Source organism: Pseudonaja textilis, chromosome 11 (assembly GCF_049901715.1).
Source record: "Pseudonaja textilis isolate UNSWEBS1 chromosome 11, rPseTex1.2, whole genome shotgun sequence".
NCBI classification, from domain to species: Eukaryota; Metazoa; Chordata; class Lepidosauria; order Squamata; family Elapidae; genus Pseudonaja; species Pseudonaja textilis.
Genome location: NC_142000.1, coordinates 5,939,246 through 5,960,012, shown reverse-complemented (window position 1 = coordinate 5,960,012; position 20,767 = coordinate 5,939,246). Strand labels below are relative to the sequence as shown.

Genomic DNA, 20,767 nt, shown 5'->3' with positions numbered 1-20,767 from the left:
CGGAGATGAGCCCTACAACCGAAAATGATGAGCACATATGTGTGAGGGGAACCTTTACCTTTACCTATTGAGGTACCACTGTAGTCTTAACCTCTTTGCAAAAAAATATCAGTGATTGCTTTTCTATAAACGACGGGTTTCATCTTATGTTCGTTTCCTACCTTGAGTGGCCGATGCCGATCTGGTTGTTTCCAGCGGAGGTAGAGCTGCCCAGCAATGGACAACCCGACAAAGAACCAATAGCTGAAACTGAAATAGTTAATAAGCAGAAAGACATCTTCGACGGTCAAGTAGATGAGGCTCATAGTACACTATTAAGAGAAGATAAGAGAAAGGCATGAAAAATTCCAAGCACAGCATTTTCTGAATTCTATATAAGCAGCAACACTTTGACCGACTTACTCTTTGGGCGAGTAGGGTCACTTTGAGGCTAAAACATCATTCCTGCAGGTAGTCCTCGACTTACGACCACAATTGAGCCCAAAATTTCGGTGGTTCAGTGAGACATTTGCTTTAAGTGAGCTTCTGCCCCATTTCACACCCTTTCTTGCCACAATGGTTAAGTGAATCACTGCGGTTGGTTTTGCTCGTCAAAAGGTTGCAAAAGGGGATCGCGAGATCTTAAGACACAGCAACGGTCGTAAGTATGAACCAACTGCCAAGCATTTGAGTTTTGATCACATGATTATAGGGATGCTACAAGGGTCGTCAGTGTGTAAAAGGTTTATAATTCACTTTTTTCCGGTGCTGTTGTAACTTTGGTCACTAAAGGAACTGTTGCAAGTCGAGGACTACCTGCAACGGAGAAAATAGCAGCAGGAAGCAAATGGGAGCAAATTTAGATTCCTTTATTTCCAGGGTTCTAAACCTCTTTAGTGTTTTGAGGCAAGGCAGAAAGCCAGAGCTGGAATACAATTTTATCCCGCCCTCACTATTCCTCACCTTTGCTGGATATTTTCTGAGATTTCTCACCCTTCCCCCACCCCAAAAAGGCTTAAAGGCCAATGGGAATTGGAATCCAGAATCTGACCTCCCCGTCATGTTTCAGAAGGGTTAGGTTCAGAGGTGGTGTTCAGCCAGTTCTGACCAGTTCTATAGAACCGGTAGCGAAAAATTTGAGTAGTTCAGAGAAGCGTCAAATCCCACCTCTGTCTGGCCCCATCACCCCCATCTCTTCTCTGCCTCCCATCGAGTCCCAGCTGATCCGCTGGGTCTCCTTTGGTTGCCCTGCACAGGAGAACGGAGCTGGAAAGCAGGTTAGTGGGGTGGGGAAGGAATGGGTATTTTGAAGAATGCTTCCCCTGCCACGCCCACAGAACCGGTAGTAAAAAAAATTGAATCCCACCACTGGTTAGTTTGCCAAATTTTGCAATGGCCTCTGCAATGCTCTCCCAAGGTTTAGAAAATCCCCATCACCTCTGTCCATTATACACATTAAAGAGGTATGATGACCGCAGAGAAAATGAGCTTTAGCAGTTTTCTGGGATCAAAAAGTCTATTTGTCTTCTCAGTCCATAGATCTGTAGTGCAGGATGAGCATAACGGACTGAAATTTGTATTCTTTTAACAACTTGGCAATCTCTTGCACTGGGAATGGAGTCGGTGTGATCGAACAGAGCATCAGCATTTATTGGCCGGATGCCCTTCCTGAAGCCTAAGTGGAGTTCACAGCAGACAATAACTCATTGCACTGAGAAATATCTGCCGCTGCCTAGGATCGAACTCATAGCCTCCTGATTGTGAAGCAAGAGCTCTACCTGAACAATCAGAGTAAATTGGCTTACGTTGAAGAGAAGAGCTGGGACCGGTGTAAACCTTCCAATATGGATCATGGATAAGAGGTCAGGCAGATGGCCTTCCCGGGATCCTACAAAGAACAGCCTAAATGAAAGAGACAGCATGCTTAATATCCTATGCAGTATAAATCGAAGAACAGTTCACAACCTCCCTCTCCATGGTTTCTATTAAATGAAGTGAAAATTATCTGTAACAACAGTCAGAAAACTCCATTTAGATCACTGCTTCTCAACCTTGGCAGCTTAAAAGATGCGTAGACTTCAACTCCCAGAATTCCCTAGCTATCCTTATTTGAAACAACGGATTTAAGATGGGTGATGGCAGGATGGGGAAGGGGACGAACTGAAAGTGAGGGAAATGATATTGAGAATATGGAATAAATACAAAACACGGGTTGTGCCCCAAAACACTTTGTGGTTCTCAGCACAAGAGGCATTTTATAGAGAGAAACAATAGGCAATTCCAGCAGGCTTTAGGGATTATTTTGGTTTCAATTATCTCCTTCTGCAATGGGATTAAGAGGGCAATCCCACTGCAGGAGGAGATAATTAAAACCATTTGTTTGTTTCTTTGCTTATTTTATTGCTAATTCTTATGGTTTTGACCCTGGTTACATATCTGGTATCTCAGATGTTCAGAATCAGAATTACCGAGAATGGGATATAAACTAAGTAAATAAATAAACAAATGCAAATGATATGATTGAAAGCATCCTGTCATATGTCACCATGAGGTTTGGAAGAATTACTATTTCAGGCAGGAAGGCTGTGCAGAGAGTGGTGAGGACAGCAGAAAAGATTATTGGACATTCAGGAGCTGTAGTGGTGCAGTGGTTAGAATGTGGCAATGCAGGCTACTTCTGCTGACTTCTGGCTGCCAGCGGTTAGACAGTTTGATTTTCACCAGTTCAAAGTTGAGTCAGTCTTCTATCCTTCCAAGGTGGATAAAATGAGGACCCAGATTGTTGGGGGCAACTTAGAGAGTACTTGTTAACTCTCAAAACTGTTTTTTTTCCCCCTGCTACGTATTCAAAATGGATTGTGATTAATATACATATATGTATATACATGTGTGTGTATCTGCATATGCATGTATGTGCATACTATATATTTTCTTTTGAGAGCAGGCACCAGAATTTCATTTATTTAAAAAATGTGTGCCAGTATGTTTACAGAAAAAAAGTGACAATAAAGGTTATCTTGTAACTTATCTTATCTTAATCTTATTTCCTCTTTCATATAAACAGAAATGATGTTTTCATATAAACAGAAATCAAATTTTAAACCAAATCATATCTTCAATAAGCTTAGATGTAGAATATTCTTGTGGTTAGAGGTACACAGCAAGTACGATAAAGCAAAATTAAATTGTTCTTTTACCTGGATGAGGCTAAAATAGAGGCATTCAGTCCCCCAAAACAGGACAAGGCGACAGCTATTGGAATGGTCCAGCTGAAAATCCCAAATACTTGGTCAGCAAATGTCTAACGTGATAGAAGAGAAAAGGAAGGAAAAATTAGAATGCATTTAAAATGCACTGGAACGGTGATTTCAAAATGTTAAAAGTTCAGGAAGTTCACAGCCAGTCTCAGCAAGTAAACAAATCTGTAGTGCTTTTCTTGTCTGTGCTTCCAAACAGCCTCGAAGTACAAGCACGAAGCCGAAAGCACCTCGTCGAAACGTTACCCGTGCTTCACTACGAAATTATGTGGTCGGGCTTAGTTTTGGGGGAGGAAAATAAAGGGGGGGGGGCGAATCTGCCTACCAGCATCCATCGGTATTCATCTGGCTAGTGTCCTGTCAGTGTGTGAGAGAATTGAGGCTGTTTGGAAACTGAAACAGTATTTGCTGTGTGAGCAAGAAGGACACAGCGAAGAGCCTGGGCGTGGCTTAGCTCAACTGTTCTGTACAAAAGCTGCTTGGTGCTGTGAAACTAAAACTAAAACTGAAACTGAAACTCCTCTCCTCTGCTAGTGTTTTGTATTTGGACTTCTTTTCAGGTGGAGAAGGGGAGTAGAACTCCTTAGCATCAGAGCGTGTTAATAATAATATAGGAAATACTAATGCTCTGATGGTGATTCGAAAAATCCTTTCTTAGTGAGCACCTAGAAGCCAAGAGGAACATACGTGCCAAATTTCAATTTATAGGCTTTACAATTCTGGAGGTTTTGTGATGATACATGAGTGGTATTGAGAGAGAGAGAAAGAGAGAGAAGGAGGGAGGGAACAGCAGGCAGGCAGATATTTAATTGTTTATGCTTTCCTAATCTACTTTTTTATTTTGTTCTATCTTTCTTAACCCTATTAGAGACATATCTTGAAGGTTTTTCACATTATGATCAGCTGAAAAGTAGACTGTTCCCAGTCTTTCACCAATGCATGTATTTGCCACAGTAGCAGCATTTGGTATTTACATCCAGAGATCTGGGTTTTTTCCTGTCACCCCTAGACCTAACGGACTTTAAATCCCAATTTACGCAAATATATGTGACTGCCATCCAACGTACACACCTTATCCATAATGCAACAACTAGCAAACTACCACAAACCACTTTCCTGCCATAAATAGTTCCCAAGAACTTGGTTTTCTGCAATCTCAGGAACACCCCAGAATGAGAACTACCAAGTATTTTCACTTAGGGATTTTCACTTAGGCATTTGAGAGTAGGATTTGGGGTTCACTGGGCAAAACTCTAAGAAAGAAGGTATGCCAAAATTTAAAAAAAAAAAGACAATTGCAAACATAAATCTGATTATTGCCACGTGACAAAGTAGGTACGTCAAGAAAGAATGCTAAGGGGCTCATGTTCAACCACTCTTCAAATTTTTCAACCCTTGCAGAATGATTAATTTCACTTAATTTAGCTGGCAGTTATCAACAAGGGGCGGGGGTGGGGGGGAGAGGCTGAAAAAGTGCAGATGCCTTGCAGTATGGGGAAGATTGCCAAAGTGAATTGCCTTCCCTTGCTTAAACCTGCTCACTCTTTAAAACAGAATAGAGCACAAATGATAAATGGGACCAACGGTAACTTTAGTACACCAACAAACCCGGCAAAGAACAACGGCGAATAAAGCTGCTTTTTCACAACAGGAGATAATGTAAGGCATTACATTCACTGAACAAAGTTCAGGATTAGGAGTGGCCACAGGGTGGAGATTCATGCTATCAATCCATGATCTAAACCTTTCTGAGCTCATAATCAGCACCTGGCCATCTCTCTCACAGATGTTCCACCCACACAGTCTTTATTTTTCCCCCCTGCAGATAGATGAATCACTGATAACCGATGAAGAATTGCTAGGTGCGATAAATAAAACGTTGGTGCTAATCACAGGCCTATCCATTGGTAGTAAGACAGATGGGTCTCCATATTGGTAGGATCTGCGATTAGCGTGCGGTACTGCAGGCTACTGGCTGCCCGCCTGCAATTTGGCAGTTCGAATCTCACCAGGCTCAAGGTTGACTCAGCTTTCCATCCTTCTGAGGTGGGTAAACTGAGGACGCAGATTATTGGGATCAATAAGCTGACTTTGCAAAACTGCTTAGAGAGAGCTAAAAAGCATTGTGAAGCGGTATACAAGTCTAAATTCTATTCTATTCTATTGCCATGGTGGCGCAGTAGTTAGAATGCAGCATTGCAAGCTAACTCACTGCTCATTGCCAAGAGTTCGATCCTGACTGGCTCAAGGTTGACTCAGCCTTCCGTCCTTTGGAGGTGGGTAAAATGAGGACCCAGATCGTTGGGGGCAAGAGGCTGGCTTTGTAAACTGCTTAGAGACGCCTGTTAAAACACTGCGAAGTGGCATATAAGTCTAAGTGCTATTGCTATTCACATTTTCACGGTGGTGACTGTAGGATGAACAATTGCAGCAACTGGGAATTGCCCAGCCTAACGAAGAGAAGGACTAAGGCGTCACATGTTGGTGATCTGCCAGTATTCGAAGGGCCGGCCCAGAAAAGAAGGGGTCAATTTGATCTCCAAGGCAACTGAGGGCAGGATAAGAAGTAGTGGATCGAAGGACATCAAAGAGAAAGCCAACCTGGAAATAAGGAGGGATTTCCTGACAATGAGAACAATTAACTTGTGGAATAGCATGCCTCAAGCTGTGGATGCTCCATTGGTGGAGGTTTTCAAGAAAAGATTGGATAATCATGTGACTGGGATGATCTAAGGTTCATGCCTTGAGCAAAGGTTTGGGCTAGAAGACTTTCAAGGTCCCTTACAGTCCTATGATTCTTCATACTACTTCCAACTTGGCTAACACGAAGGCAGAGGTAAAGGTAAAGGTTCCCCTCGCACATACGTGCTAGTCGTTTCCGGCTCTAGAGGGCGGTGCTCATCTCTGCTACAAAGCCAAAGAGCCAGCACGGTCCGAAGACATCATGTAGCCAACATGACTAAACACCGAAGGCGCACAGAACACTGTTACCTTCCCACCTTCCCTATTTGCCTACTTGCATTTTTTTAAACATGCTTTCGAACTGCTAGGTTGGCAGAAGCTGGGACAAGGAATGGGAGCTCACTCCGTGACGCGGCGCTAGGGATTCGAACCACCGAACTGTTGACCTTTCTGATCGACAAGCTCAGCGTCTTAGCCACTGCGTCCCTTTAACACGAAGACAGAAATACTCCTCAAAAATGTCCCGACAGTGAGAACAATTAACGGATGGAATGAGTTGCCTTCAGAAGTTGTGGGTGCTTCATCATTGGAGATTTTTTAGGAAGAGACTGGAAAGTTAGAGGGTCTTTTGTCTGAGTAGGGGTTGTAACCTCTATCATTTTCAGACAACTTTTGTTCACCCTATGCCTTTGAGCATTGTCAAGTTGACTGATTTTATTCTGCATGAGATGGATTTCATACCGTAATATAAAAATTCTAATTTTTGACAGTTACTGAAGCGTCTCTGCCCTTGTCCAGAAGAAGAAATGGGACACTCAAAATAGAAATGAATACGTCTGAATATATTACTACCTCAACTGGAATTTAAAAGTGTAGCTCAGAGGAAGCTGCAACATTAAGAAACAGATTAAACAGAACCATTATTGCAGAACCACAAATGCATTAATATATCACAACTAACAGACTTGCCCAGTGAAGCAAAGTTACATGATTAAGCAAAGCAATTGCTTGTTTATCAGATTGTAACTTATACACTTAAATTGTTTGGCTTATTTGTTTCTGCTCTAAGCTTGGCCAAGGTTTCTCAACCAAATAAACACAACGCAAGCAAGTGAAATCTTGCTCATCTCATTTCCAGTTTCAGCTTGTAATTTAATAGTGCATAAAAAAAAAATATTTACAGGCTTTGAACAGAGAAAAACAAGCTGGCCTCTAAAGAGTTTTATCCTTAAAAACGGAAGGAATTCAGAAGTTAAAATAAGAACAGGAAAATGATAGTCCATTGGTGGAATGAATGGCCTGTATGTCAGAAATTGTGTAGGGTCTTTTGCTTAGGTGTGGGGTGGGGTGGACTAGATGACCTACAAGGTCCTTTCCAACTCTGTAATCTGTATGAGTGTGAAAAATGATGCAACTAAAATAGAAAATGACACGTATAGCTTCTTCTAAAGATTCTCACTAAACTTCACTTAAATTGTCTCCAATTTTAACAAATGTGTGTGACTGAATGGAGAAGTACCCTTGTTTTACAGGTAGTTCTTGATTTACAAGGGTAATTCAGCCCGGAATTGTTATAAATAATTGCAGTCCTTAAGTGACTGTAAAAGTCACCCAGTTGCCAAGCAGCCAAAATGCAATCATATATCTTTGTGTATGGGTGTTTGTGTTATGCATGCACCCATCAGAATTTCAAAATTGCATCATACCCCCTTTTGGGTGGTCAACATCACTTTAAATGGTTGCTAAGCAACCGGTGAAGTGAAGACTATCTGTAATTGCTCAGCATTATTTTTCTGTACTGCTTTACTTTGTGCTCAATCGGGGTCAGGCTAGAAGCCCTCTGGGGTCCCTTCTAGCTCTATGAGCCTAAAATGAAATGTGAAATGTTCATTTTTGCTCTCTCTGAGGGGCCTCTCCGCACCGAACCCACAGATATCACTTCCAACCTGCTAAAAGCAGAAATACTCCTCATTTCACTGCAATTTTAGTCACATGTTTAGGTCCTCGGATCACTAAGCTACCCTGAAGTGTTAGGAAAGTAGGCCCAGTTCACCAGCCTCTCAGGCAGAATCACCTGTGGAGAGGATAACATCCAAGTTACATTAATTGCATTTTTCTCCTTTGGAAATTAAAAGGGCTTTCAGTCAAAATCACAGCTAAGGGTAGCTGAGGATTTAATCCAATAAATCTTCACTTAGTTTAGTACAAATTTCAACTCAGTCTCCTGATTAACATCAAATCCAGAGGAAATGCAATTTCACCGATTAGTCACCAGGTATAGGAAGCTCCAACAATATTTCTAAACTTGAATGACTGCCAAATCACTCGGGGATAAAAGGCATAACTTGGCCTTCCCTTTTCTTTCAAGCGGAAAAGTTAAACAGCTATCGAGCTATTAACAACTGGGGGGAAAAAAAATAGAAATGAGGTCATTGCAACCATAATTCCAATATCAAATTGTTCAGGCGGAAGATGAGACTCAAGAGCCGAATCTAACAAAATAAATAAAATAAAATCGTACAGCCAGACTTACCACTGCAACGGCATCGCTAGAAAGTATAGCATTAATATCCAGCACTGTATAGTAAGCTATATTGGTCAAGATGTAGATAATTGTCACAATCGGCATAGAAATAGCAATAGCAAGAGGCAAATTCCTGGTCAAATAAAACAGAAAGAAAACACTTCAGTATGAATCGCTAGGAACCCTTTTCCCCCTCCTCTCTGACAAACCGCTGCTTGAAACCTGGAATAACGTCTGTTCATATTTGCAGTGTTTTTAGAACCATGTGAAAGTTTAAGAAAGGCATTAAAGCACATTAGGTTTTTCAAAAAGTGCTTTATTTACATTATCCTGGCACCCCATCTGTTCCAGAGGTTGTAAATGTGTACTGATTATAGCACAGCAGAGATTCACATGATGGGGGGATCAAATCGGGAAGTCACAGTCTGTATTCCTTCCCAGTCACCACATATGAAAAGTCAACATTGCGAAAAAGGAGACTATTTCACGGGGTTGAAAAGTCCAACCTCTCTGAGGCTGGCTGGTTTTCTTGCAGATGTTACATTACCCAACTAGGTAACGTCATCCGTGCTAGAAGCTAGAAGCACTGATGGTGTTACCCAGTTTGGGTAATGAAATGTTTGCAAGAAAATAACCATGCTCAGGGAGCACTAAGGACCCCCTTCAAAAGTCAATATATCAACAACAACAAAAAATTAGATTAAAACGTCTCCCTCCAAAACATGATATGTTTCTATGGAGCAGCATTTCAGACATGGAAGGCTGAAATACATAACGTCAAATCTAAACGTGGTATTAGGGATACGTGAATTCAAAAAAGACCACAATAAATTAGAGCAAGTTGAGAGGAGACTAGGAAGACGGTGAAGGGTCTGGAGACCAAGCCTTATGAGAATCAGTGGTGGGATTCAAAGGGTTTTTTTTACTACTGGTTCTCTGAGCGTGGCTTGGTGGGCGTGGCAGGGGAAGGATACTGCAAAATCCCCATTCCCTCCCCACCCCACTAATCTGCTTTCCAGCTCCATTCTCCTGTGCAGGGCAATCAAAGAAGACCCAGCTGGGATTTGGGAGGCAAAGAATAGATGGGGACGGGGCCAGTCAGAGGTGGGATTGGCTGGTTCTCCGAACTACTCAAAATGTCTGCTACTGGTTCTCCAGAACTGGTCAGAACCTGCTGAATACCCACCTCTGATGAGAATGCTTCAATGATCTGAATATTGCAACTAATTTTGGTCCCCTTACTACAAAAAAGATGTTGAGACTTTGGAAAAAGTTCAGAGAAGACCAAACTAAGATGATTGAAGGCCTGGAGACTAAAGCATATGAAGAATGGCTGCAGGATTTGGGTCCGGCTAGTCTAAAGAAAAGAAGAATTAGGGGCGACATGATAGCAGTATTTCAGTATTTGAGGGGCTGCCACAAAGAAGAGAGGGGTCAAATTATTCTCCAAAGCACCCGAAGGCAGGACAAGAAACACTGGTTGGAAACCAATCAAGGAGAGAAGCAACCTGGAATTAAGGAGAAACTTCCTAGCAGTGAGGACAATTTACCAGTGGAACAGCTGGCCACCAGAAAACATGGGTGCTCCATCACTGGGAGGCCAGCCACTTGTCTGAGATTGTATAAGTTCTCCTTCTTGGACAGGGTGACACATGCAGTGGTGAACTTTCCTTCCCTAGACATCTTCAACAGGATGGATGGTCAACTGTCAGTAATGTTCTAATAGATCCCGCTCTGAGTTGATTAGATAGCCTCTAAACGCCCCTTTCAAGTCCATGATTCTACGGTTCTAAAGTATGAAACCCAAACTGAAGTCTACAAGGGAGGTTCAGACCCCATTGTTTAGGAAATGGAACTCTTCTGAGAATTTTAGCACATTCCAATTTCTCCTCCAGACTACATTGGTTCAGCCCAGTGCTTCCCCATGCTTTATTCCTATTTGACTGGAAGTTTGGAGTGCTCTGGTCCAGCCCTAAAACAGTTTCCTTCATCTATGTCCAAACCATCAAGATTGTGCTAACTAGCAAGGGATTTGGTGCTTTCAAGCCTTCACAATGCCACAGTCCTGCTTTTATTCAGAAAAAAATGAGAAGATCCTGACAATGGTTGGCACTCCTTCTGTGCTTTCCATCCATTCTTCCATGTATATTTTTAGAGTCCTTTTCCTCTTATTTTTGCAGGATTCAAAGATACTGATATTAATGCAAACTGTTTCCTTCATTTATGGGATCAAACTCCTTTGTCAGTTGAAAACTAGGCGAGAGTCTTTAAACTTTCTGAGGGTTTTTAATTTGTTGTTAAAAATAAAAGCCCCAAGAAGCTCTTACCTTTCTGGGTTTTTTATTTCTTCAGTTACAAAATTCAGAGTGTCCCAACCTGAGTATGAGAACAAGGCAGAATAAAGTGCAAGAGAAATCCCTCCGAGGTTCCAAGAAGACCCCTCAAAAGAGTCCTGAAAATGTTCTGAGTATCCTGAATATGAAAGGAAAAACAGACAAATAAATGCAACCTTGGGACATACAAAATGAAGTAGTTGGCTTAGAACAACATAATAAGAAAAACACCAACTGTACAGAACCTCTGATATCTATAATATGATATCTGATATCCTAGTATGACCTCACAAGGTTGCTGAATCTGACAAACATTTGGTTAATCCCACCAGAAATGTAGCAAGATTCCATATTAAATCATAGCAATCAGCAAAAACAGATTGCTGTCGAAACTTGATTCCATAAACTTCAACTCAAAGACATCTTTGCTCTCAGCAATTCCAAGAAATTCAAAACGCCTGTTCTTTAAGCACCCATTTAAAATAAAGTTATTTCTCCCTTTTTGGGGAAATGCAAAAAAAAAAAAAATCCTCTTTGCTTTAATCTAGAACAGGGGGTGTTACAGTCCGCGTCTTAATTTCAGATTCATGTCTCAAATGTCCCTATTAGTGCTAGGATTGTAGATGTCTTCTCATTCAGATGCTAACTCCCTTATTTGAGGTCTGTATTGAAATAATCTAACTTTTTAGACCAAACATATATTAAATAGCCAATATTAGGGGAAAAATTGTTTCAAAAGTACATGGAGCCATCAAGGTTTACTCTTATTTTCCTTATTTAGTCTCATCCCCTGGGAAATAGTTTTGAAGCTACTCCAATGAGATCAAATTGTCCATTACTAGAGCAACTATTACTGTTCTTGCTTTATGAGATGGTAATGAATGGTAAAAATTCCCAATTCATAATCAGGCAATACATTAAGAACATATATTATTACAGACTAATAGAGTTGGAACAGAACTTGGAGATCTTCTAATCCAACTCCCTGCTTAAGCAGGAGAACCTACACCATTCTGGGCAAATGGTTGTCCAGTCTCTTCTTGAAAACCTCCAGTGATGGGCATCTATAACCTCTGGAGGCAAGCTGTTCCACTGGTTAATTGTTCCTACTATCAGGAATTTTTCCTTAGTTCTAAGTTGGATCTCTCTTTAACTATCTTCCACCCATTACTTCTTGTCTCACCTTTGGGTGCTTTGGACGACCCCTTCTTCTCTGTGACAGCCCTTCAAGTACTGGAAGATTGCTATCCTATCACCTCTAGTACTTCTCTGTGTTGGACTAAAATTATTTAGTTCCTCCAATCATTCATCAAAACACCTTACAATAGTGGCTTCAAACCTCTCTTGAAACTTCATCCAACTGGATGTTGAACAAAGAAAGGGACACAAGCTCAGTGCTAAAGCTGTAAATTCACCTTTAATCTCAGCTATATTGAAAGGAGTGTCATTTTACTAAACCATGCCCACTCTTCATTTTTCAGCACACACACACCATCTTTCCAAGTTGTGGTTGTTTGGGTTGGATTTGTTTTTGAACAGTGGATAAAGTTTAAATTTAAAAAAAAAAAAATTACAACCAGCAGTTGTTTTTATTCAGTGGCACTTAAGAAAACAAACTGCAAAGTTGCTTATCCAGAATTCTCTGCAATATTTAAAGTGATGAACACAAAACAATGTAAATCACCTTAAATCCATTTCCACATCTTGCCTGCTAAGGAAGAAAGGATGGTGGCTAACATAATATGAGAAAGGATACACATGCCTTAATATGATAATGCATGACTCTTCATGGCCCCCACTGGTGAATAAACAATACACAGAAGGTATAAACGCATTTTCAGCACAATGGAAGTACAGACTTCCTATTTTCTCGTCCTAGTGTGTGATTGAAATTTCCAAGCCAAACAGGAATAAAGAATTTTAAACTGAATATCGTGATAAACCTACAACAGCTCAGATACTGCAGCTCAGAAGAAAAACAGATTAGCAAGGCCAGGTGGCCGAAACTGAACAATAGACAAATAACAAAGGAAAAACACGAAGTATGACTAAAGGAAAGAGACTCAGAGACCTTGGCTTCAAAACACAAGCAACCTTGTCAGCAATAAGCATACAAAGGTTACCAAAACAGCTTTTTAAGGTCATTCCCATTATTGGTTTATAGGCCAAATTATATTCAAACAGTAATATAATTTAAGTACATTACAAATTTCTGGATCAAATGAAATGTGGTACTAACTGGATGAGTTGATAACAGACTCTCACCTACATGAACACCCATTGCAGAGAACTTTGAACAAGACATAATCTACCATATACAATAAAGTAAATCCGTAAGTGACTCTACAAGACTTGAAAAGCCATATAGAAGTCACAGCTTTATTATAAAGTTCCCAAACTTGAAAGAAATTGATTTGTCGATCCAGATACATTGTGAAGCCTTCATTTAGACTCTGAGAAATATATTAATCACTCAGAATTGCTTCATTATGGGAAGAAGGAAGGAAGGAAGGAAGGAAGGAAGGAAGGAAGGAAGGAAGGAAGGAAGGAAGAAAGAAAGAAAGAAAGAAAGAAAGAAAGAAAGAAAGAAAGGAAGAGAAGAAAGAAAGAAAGAAAGAAAGAAAGAAGAAAGAAGGAAAGAAAGGAAGAAAGAAAAGAAAGAAGAAAGGTGGAAGGAAGGTGGAGAAGGAAGGTGGAAGGAAGGAAGGAAAGAAGGAAGAAAGGAAGGAAAGAAAGAAAGGTGGAAGGAAGGAAAAGGAAAGAAAGAAGGAAGGAAGGAAGGAAGGAAGGAAGGAAGAAAGGTGGAAAATGAATGAAGGAAGAAGGAAGGAAGGAAGGAAGGAAGGAAGGAAGGAAGGAAGGAAGGAAGGTGGAATGAATGAAGGAAGGAAGGTAGGCAGGTCAGTAGACTCTAGCTGGCTTACAGATGTTGAATAAAATGCAATATAAAACATTAAACAATAAAGGTCTTAAATTTTAAATAAAACTAAACTTAAGCAGGAGGGAGAGGGAGGGAACAAAGTGAGCACAGGGAAGAAGTGGGGTGTTCTCCACTCCATCAGCCATTTCCAATTGGCCACATCCCCATTAGGAACTCAGGCTAGTTGGCACCGCCTTGTCTTCAAGGCATTTTGGAGGCCAAAAGAATGGGAACAGATCTGATGGGGGGGAGTTGTTCTGGAGGGCAGGAGCCATAGCAGAAAACCCTCTTCCCCTGGACCTCATCAGCTGAAATTCCTTGATTGGCAGGGTCTACAGAAGGCCCCTTCAACCACGTGGGCAGGGTAAGCTGGTTTCTCAGAGAGCCTTCTTTCCCCCAGAAAAATTTCAGCTCAGGATGACACCTTTCACAAGGGTTTGTTTAAATATATGCATCAAGAAGTTAGTGACCACATATACCTTGTTCACAGATTCAAGTTAGGTTGTAAACATAGCCCGAAGGAGTGGTCATTTTATCCAGGGGTGGGCTTCCAATTTTTTTTAGCAAGGGGCTCTCTGCTCTAATGACTGGCTGGGGTGGGCGTGGCTCTGTGGTCATGTGATCAAGTGGGCATATTGGGTGGGCATATCTAGGTGGTCATGTGACTGGGTGGGTGTGGCCAACTCAACGTTGCTTCTTTGCTCTAATTACCTAAAAAAAAATTTAATACTTAAATAAAAGACTGGGTGTAACCAGGCTTAATAGCCGTGACTGTGAGAGGGATCTTGGAGTCTTAGTGGAGTTTCTGGTGAGTTACGTGATCCTTATTATATGGGAATTAATCCCCTCAGAGGCTAGTGGCTATATTATCTGATTTTCTCAATGGCTCTCCCTCACAAGCACTGAGTGGATGGTTTATCTAGCTTAAAAGCACGTTTACGAGGTGTGAAGTGCTCTTGGCTGAATGCCCAGAAGTTCAATTAAGCCTATAAAGAGCTTTCCCTTGCTACTTGTCTTTCTCTGATTATTGGGGGCTCTCCAAGCCTCGCAGAGTCTTAGCTAGGGGCTCGGTAGCTCCCAGCAGGAAGACCATGTTGTGCAGGTCCTCTTCAATTAATGAATGATTGCTTAACAACCATCCCAAGTTGTGATGGACCTCCCCAAAACACCCCGGATTCAAAGTTTTGACAGCTACCCTCCTCGTCACATGACTGCATTTGGGGTGCTTGGCAACGGACTGGCTTTACAACTGTTGGCAGCATCCTGTGGCCAAATGACTATTTTTTGTGATTTTAGGAACATTTACTTCCAGCATTTACTTCCAGTTCCTGGCAAAAGAAAAAAAGCCCATTATGGTCTAGGGGTTTGCTTAATGACTGCAGCATGTTTTAGGACCACCACAAAAAAATTGTCATAAAATTGGGTCTGTAACATGGGTGCACTGACTTACTTCTTCTTGTTTTGCCATATCCGTCATCAGACGTTGACGATCCTGTTGGCAATCCTATTGATGCACTGACTTACATATCAGAGCAATTCTGGGTTTCATTATGGTCATAAGTCAAGGATTAAAGGTAACCAACTTACTATGGAATACGGTAAGCTTTTGTGGATTACAGTTCTTTTTAATCAGACACAGGGAGCATTTCCCCCAAACAACAGTATACACGCAACTAAAAAAAATGTTTAAAAGGGGATAAGAGAGAAATGAATTGTGGAAGAGCTTGGCAGTGCTAAGTGCAAATAAATAGCGAATGTTCTTAAAATATTTGTTGGGTATAGCATAAATCCATGCATTGCTAAGCGGATTAATGCTGTAGCTCAATGAGAGCTTTTCTCTCCGTTAAATCTATTGAAAATATTGCTAAACCTTTCAGTTCCAGTTCAGCTTATATCACAGTAGTTCATTCACGCCTACCCATTCATTCATTCCGATGAACAGATCTATTTTTCATAAAGGGGACTCTTCTAACACAGGTGTCCCCCATCTCTGGGCCGTGACCCACTGCTACTGGGCCACGGTCTATTTCAGAGGTGGGTATTCAGCAGGTTCTGATCAGTTCTGGAGAACCGGTAACAGCAATTTTGAGTAGTTCGGCGAACCGGCAAATCCCACCTCTGACAGGTCCTGCCCCCATCTATTCTCTGCTTCCTGAGTCCCAGCTGATTGGCTGGGTCTTCTTTTGTTGCCCTGCACAGGAGCATGGAGCTGGAAAGCAGGTCAGTGGGGTGGGGAGGGAATGGGGATTTTACCATATCCTTCCCCTGCCACACCCACCAAGCCACGCCCACCAAGCCAGTAGTAACATTTTTTGAATTCCACCACTGGTCTACTTGTAACCAGGCCATGTAACTCAACTCAATGAGCGTCGCGCTGGCATGAATGTGCACGCAGCTCAACTTGTGCAAGTTGAGCTGCGCGCCGGTCGGATGCTCGCACGGCCTGGTTCCCCTCTCCCCACCAGCAGGTCCACCAGGTGCAAAGATTGCGGACCACTGCTTTAACATATCTTCTTGGATGAGCCTAGCTAATGAGGGGACCAACAAGTGTTCTACCTTCTGATTAAAAATAATCCAAATGGATGCTTCTGCAATATACGGTTTTTATCTGCTCAATTTATATCTTTATTGTTTTGTATTCTAGGCAATGTTGACTTCTGGTATTTGCCTAGACTAGTCCCCTGCAGTTTTCTTGGCAACCATTTTCAGAATGGTTTGCCATTGTCAACTTCTTATGGCTAAGAGAGAAGGACTAGTAGCCCAAGGTCACCCAGCTGGACTTGCACCTAAGGCAAGACTAGTGTCAACTCATAAAATCTGGTCTTCTCATCTTCTCTGGTCTTTTAAGAGTTGGCAGCAGAAAGGGAGTGCGGGAAGTAGTACATTCCTTAAATGATTTCATAGATAATTTTTAGGCGACCGAAGTTTCTGGCACGCAAAATTATTACGGGAGAGCATGATTGATGACTCTTAGCTATGGATGTGTCCTATTGGAGAATATACATCCAGGGGGTGGGGAGAAGACCAGGGTCAAGGGTGAAATGAATGATGTGTCTCAGAGTCGGCTACACCCAGGCAGCACCAGCATGTCTTCTCCTAATAAATCTTCTTTGAGCTGTGAAAATCAGGCTAGAGACTCATGATTTATATGGGGGTCACTACTGGAGCCCTGACATCTAGAATTCCCAGTCTCCTGTTTTCTAGCCTGATGACTTCACCGCTATATCAAACTAATTCTCTTATTTTAGTTAGTCTTGACTCCTGATTGACGACATGGATAAGTTGCTACAAGGTTTGGAAGTGGTTGGTGGTCTTCTTCTTCTTCTTCTTCTTCTTCTTCTTCTTCTTCTTCTTCTTCTTCTTCTTCTTCTTCTTCTTCTCCTCCTCCTCCTCCTCCTCCTCCTCCTCCTCTCCTCCTCCTCCTCCTCCTTCTCCTCCTCCTCCTCCTCCTCCTTCTTCTTCTCCTTCTCCCCCTTCTCCTTCTCCTCCTCCTTCCCCAGGACTAAGAAAGAAATACTGGCCCAAAGTCACCCTCCTGCTGGCTTCGTGCCCAAGACAGTACTAGATCTCCCATTCTCCCAGTTTCTAACCTGTTGCCTTTAACCACTAGAACCCAACTGGTTGTCAATGCAAAACAATCGATACAAACCTCTGTATGTTCAGCTATTCATCTTACCCTGGCATAGTTTAACAATTCCTGTAACGATGATGACAATTAGAGCAATGACTTTGGCATAGGTGAATGCATCCTGCACCCTTGTTCCCCACTTAACATAGGCACAATTTATAAACGTTAGAAGACCTACAAGACAAAAAAAAGGAAGCAAGGAAGGCATTAGAAAGCGATGGTGACGTTGGTTGTTTTAAAAGCAAGTCCTGGTGAGAAGTTCTTTTCCATGCTAGAGTTAACAGTCAACACGCCGTATTAGTAAACAAGCTAAGAAGGTTGTGTTAAAGAGAACTATAAGGTTTTTAAAAAGGGGCAGACAGCCAATTTGTTTGCTCTTTAACACTTCGAGTGGCAAAACAGGAAAGACCTCATAAGGCAAACATTATGGCAAGAGTACCCAAAGACGGGAAAATATTGTCCGTTTTCAGATTCTTGTTTGCGATCCACATCTTACAAATGTTTATTTTTTTACTGACAACTTTCTGTTGAAAATAGGAAATGCCACCTCAAATCTGTCACTTGGCTATGAAAACAATTGGAGGGTCTTAATTTTAACGAAAATTATGGTATCTAAACTAAGGATAGGAAAAAAATAGAATTAGTTCCAATGTATTTTTGAATCATTTTAACAGCAACTATTTCTTTCCTCAGCTGAAGGGCTGGTTGTGAAAGTAAAGATACAATTAGATGCATGGTTCACTTCAAAAAACATACAGTAGTAATGTATTTTTTTAAAAACTTGGTTTCAGTTAATGACACTTCCTACTAAAATATAACTTTTATGTGAAACCAATTCTACAGAAATAATACTTAATCACACAGTGATATTCTAAATTTTACCAAAGAAAACCTTTAAAAGGTGTTCAACTCTACTGTACAATCCATTAGACTAAAATATATCATTTTTCCTCTCTGAAGTTTCTCATAAAAATCTAAAGTGGTTAAATCAGTAAACAGGTTGGATTTATATATTAAACTATAGGTTGCTAAGTAGTCATAGTAGCCTATGTCACATCTATATGCAATAAACCATGATTCAGAGATAACAGTAATTAGATACATATATCATTCTAGGCCAAAATCAAGCAGGGTCATTTTCTTTGGTGTTTGGGCCTGAACAACAGTATGGGTTAGTCCTTGACTTATGACCACAATTGAGCCTAAAATGTTTATTGTTAAGGGAGACATTTGTTAAGTGATTTTTGCCCCATTTTACGAACTTTCTTGCCACGGTTGTTAAGTGAATCACTGCAGTTGATAAGATGGTAACCCAGATGTTAAGTGAAATCTGACTTCCCCCTTGATTTTGCTTGCAAAAACTATCACGTGCAGCAACGGTCATAAATATGAACCAGCTGCCAAGCATCTGCCTTTTGGTCACATGATCATGGCGATGCTGAAAAAGTAACTGTGAAAACGGTCCTTTTTTTCAGTGCCGTTGTAATTTTGGACAGTCGCTAAATGAACCGGTGTAAATTGAGAACTACCTGTGTGAAAAATCAGGACTATTTCTAGCATTATAGAAGGGCAGGTATGTTAGTCTGTGACAGCCAAAAGTCTGAACGAATCTGGGAGCATCTTTTCTGCCCAACGAACTGATGCCTTTGATAGTTTGTAGCTCATGAAAACTCGTGTCTTTTTATGAAATTTGCTGGTTGGGAAATGCGCCCCTAGGCTCCTTCCGAATATCCCTTAGTTTTCCCTTCTTCCTTCCCAGATTTTCTTTATGCTTTAATTCAGTGTTTCTCAATCTCAGTAACTTTAAGATATGCTACAATAGGGGTGTCAAACTTGCGGCCCGCAGACCAGATGCATCACGTGCTGGCCACGCCCCGTTTAGCGAAGAGGGGGGAAAAAGTCGTGATACGTCACATGGTGACTCTGTGACGACAAGTGTTTGACACCCCTGTGCTAGAATAACAGAGTTGGAAGGGACTTTGAAGATCATCTAATCCAACCCTCTGCTCAAGCAGGAGAATCTATATCTTTTCAGACAAATGGCTTGTCCAGTTTCTCCTTGAGAGCCTCCAGTGATGGAGCACCCACAACTTTTGAAGGCAAGTTATTCCATAGATTAATTGTTCTGCCAGGATAATTTCTCCTTAGTTCTAAGTACTAAGTACTAAGATCTAGTAGTTCGTTCTTAGTACTAGCTAACCCATGCCCTGATGAAAGATATTTCTTTACCAGATTTCTCAAGGCCTTCAACAATGCCAGAACTTCTGATGTCCTGCCTTCAACTTGGAAATCTGGGGTACATTTGAAGAGGTCTCTGCCTTGAAAAACAGCCCATACTGAACTGTATTGCACAGTCAACCAACAGCACAGGAGGGGTTTCGCAACATTTTGCATTGCGTCATAAAGTGCTTTGTGGCAATGTTTATCTCATAAAATGTTTTATGAAACTTGCTAAATGTCAGTCCCATGGAATCCTGGATGTTGGACACATTCTGAAGTCCCTTTGAAGTCTATGGTTTCAAAAATTATTTCCCTGTGATGCGCCGTTTTGCTCAGTTAAAGATTATGTGAATAAGACTCAGTAGTTTATTGCCAGGCACAAGCAATCAGGACCACGTGTTAAGTTCTAGTTAAGAAGATATATTACTCAATCCTATGCAGAAACATCAAGTCAACTAAGGCTCAGAAGTAGACTGGCATCCAATAAGACTTAATGGAATTCAGGGGGGGGCTGGACCTGGAATTGCTTGTGGGAACATAATGACTCCCTACTAATTCCTTTCTTGACTCCGCACTCAGGCTCTGTCTCTTCCTCTCCTACATGTATAGAATTTAGAATAGAATAGAGCTAGAAGGGACCTTGGAGATCTTCTAGTCCAGCCCCTTACTCAAGCAGGAGACCCCATACAATTTCAGACAAGTGACTGTCTAGATTCTTCTTAAAAACCTCCAGTGATGGAGCACCCATAATTTCTACCCTCACAATGACGCTATAGAGCACTGCACAGCAGAACAACTAGGCACAAGGACAGTTTTTCCCTGAACCCATCACTCAGCTAAACAAATAATTCCCTCAACACTGTCCAACTAGTTACAAAGTCTGCACTACTATTACTGTCAATCTTCTCATCCTTCCTTTCATCCATCCGCTCCCACTTGTGACTGTATGACTGTAACTTTGTCGTTTGTATCCTTATGATTTATATTGACTGCTTCCTAGTAGGATTTGATAGCTTATTGTTCCCTATGACTATTATAAAGTGTTGTACCTGATGATTCTTGACTCTTGAGGAATGTATCTTTTCTTTTATGTACACCGAGAGCATTTGCACCAAAGATAAACTCCTTGTGTGTCCAATCACACTTGGCCAATAAAGAATCCTATTCTATTCTATGCTATTCCAGGTTGCTTCTCTCTTTGGTCATTGTTTCTTGACCTGCCCT

The 20,767-nt window shown here is 41.3% G+C and overlaps 1 protein-coding gene across 1 annotated transcript in view; it reads right to left on the bottom strand.

Annotated features, from left to right (window-relative positions):
* The window catches only part of SLC7A6 (solute carrier family 7 member 6), a 47,873-nt gene that overhangs the window by 4,139 nt on the left and 22,967 nt on the right, over positions 1-20,767 (bottom strand). Inside the window, exons 3-8 of the mRNA XM_087940518.1 lie at positions 17,372-17,497; positions 10,770-10,914; positions 8,452-8,575; positions 3,177-3,280; positions 1,785-1,881; positions 162-311 (exon numbers count right to left, since the gene is read on the bottom strand). Coding sequence (XP_087796644.1) covers positions 162-311; positions 1,785-1,881; positions 3,177-3,280; positions 8,452-8,575; positions 10,770-10,914; positions 17,372-17,497 — 746 coding nt within the window. The remainder of the gene's footprint in view (positions 1-161; positions 312-1,784; positions 1,882-3,176; positions 3,281-8,451; positions 8,576-10,769; positions 10,915-17,371; positions 17,498-20,767) is intronic.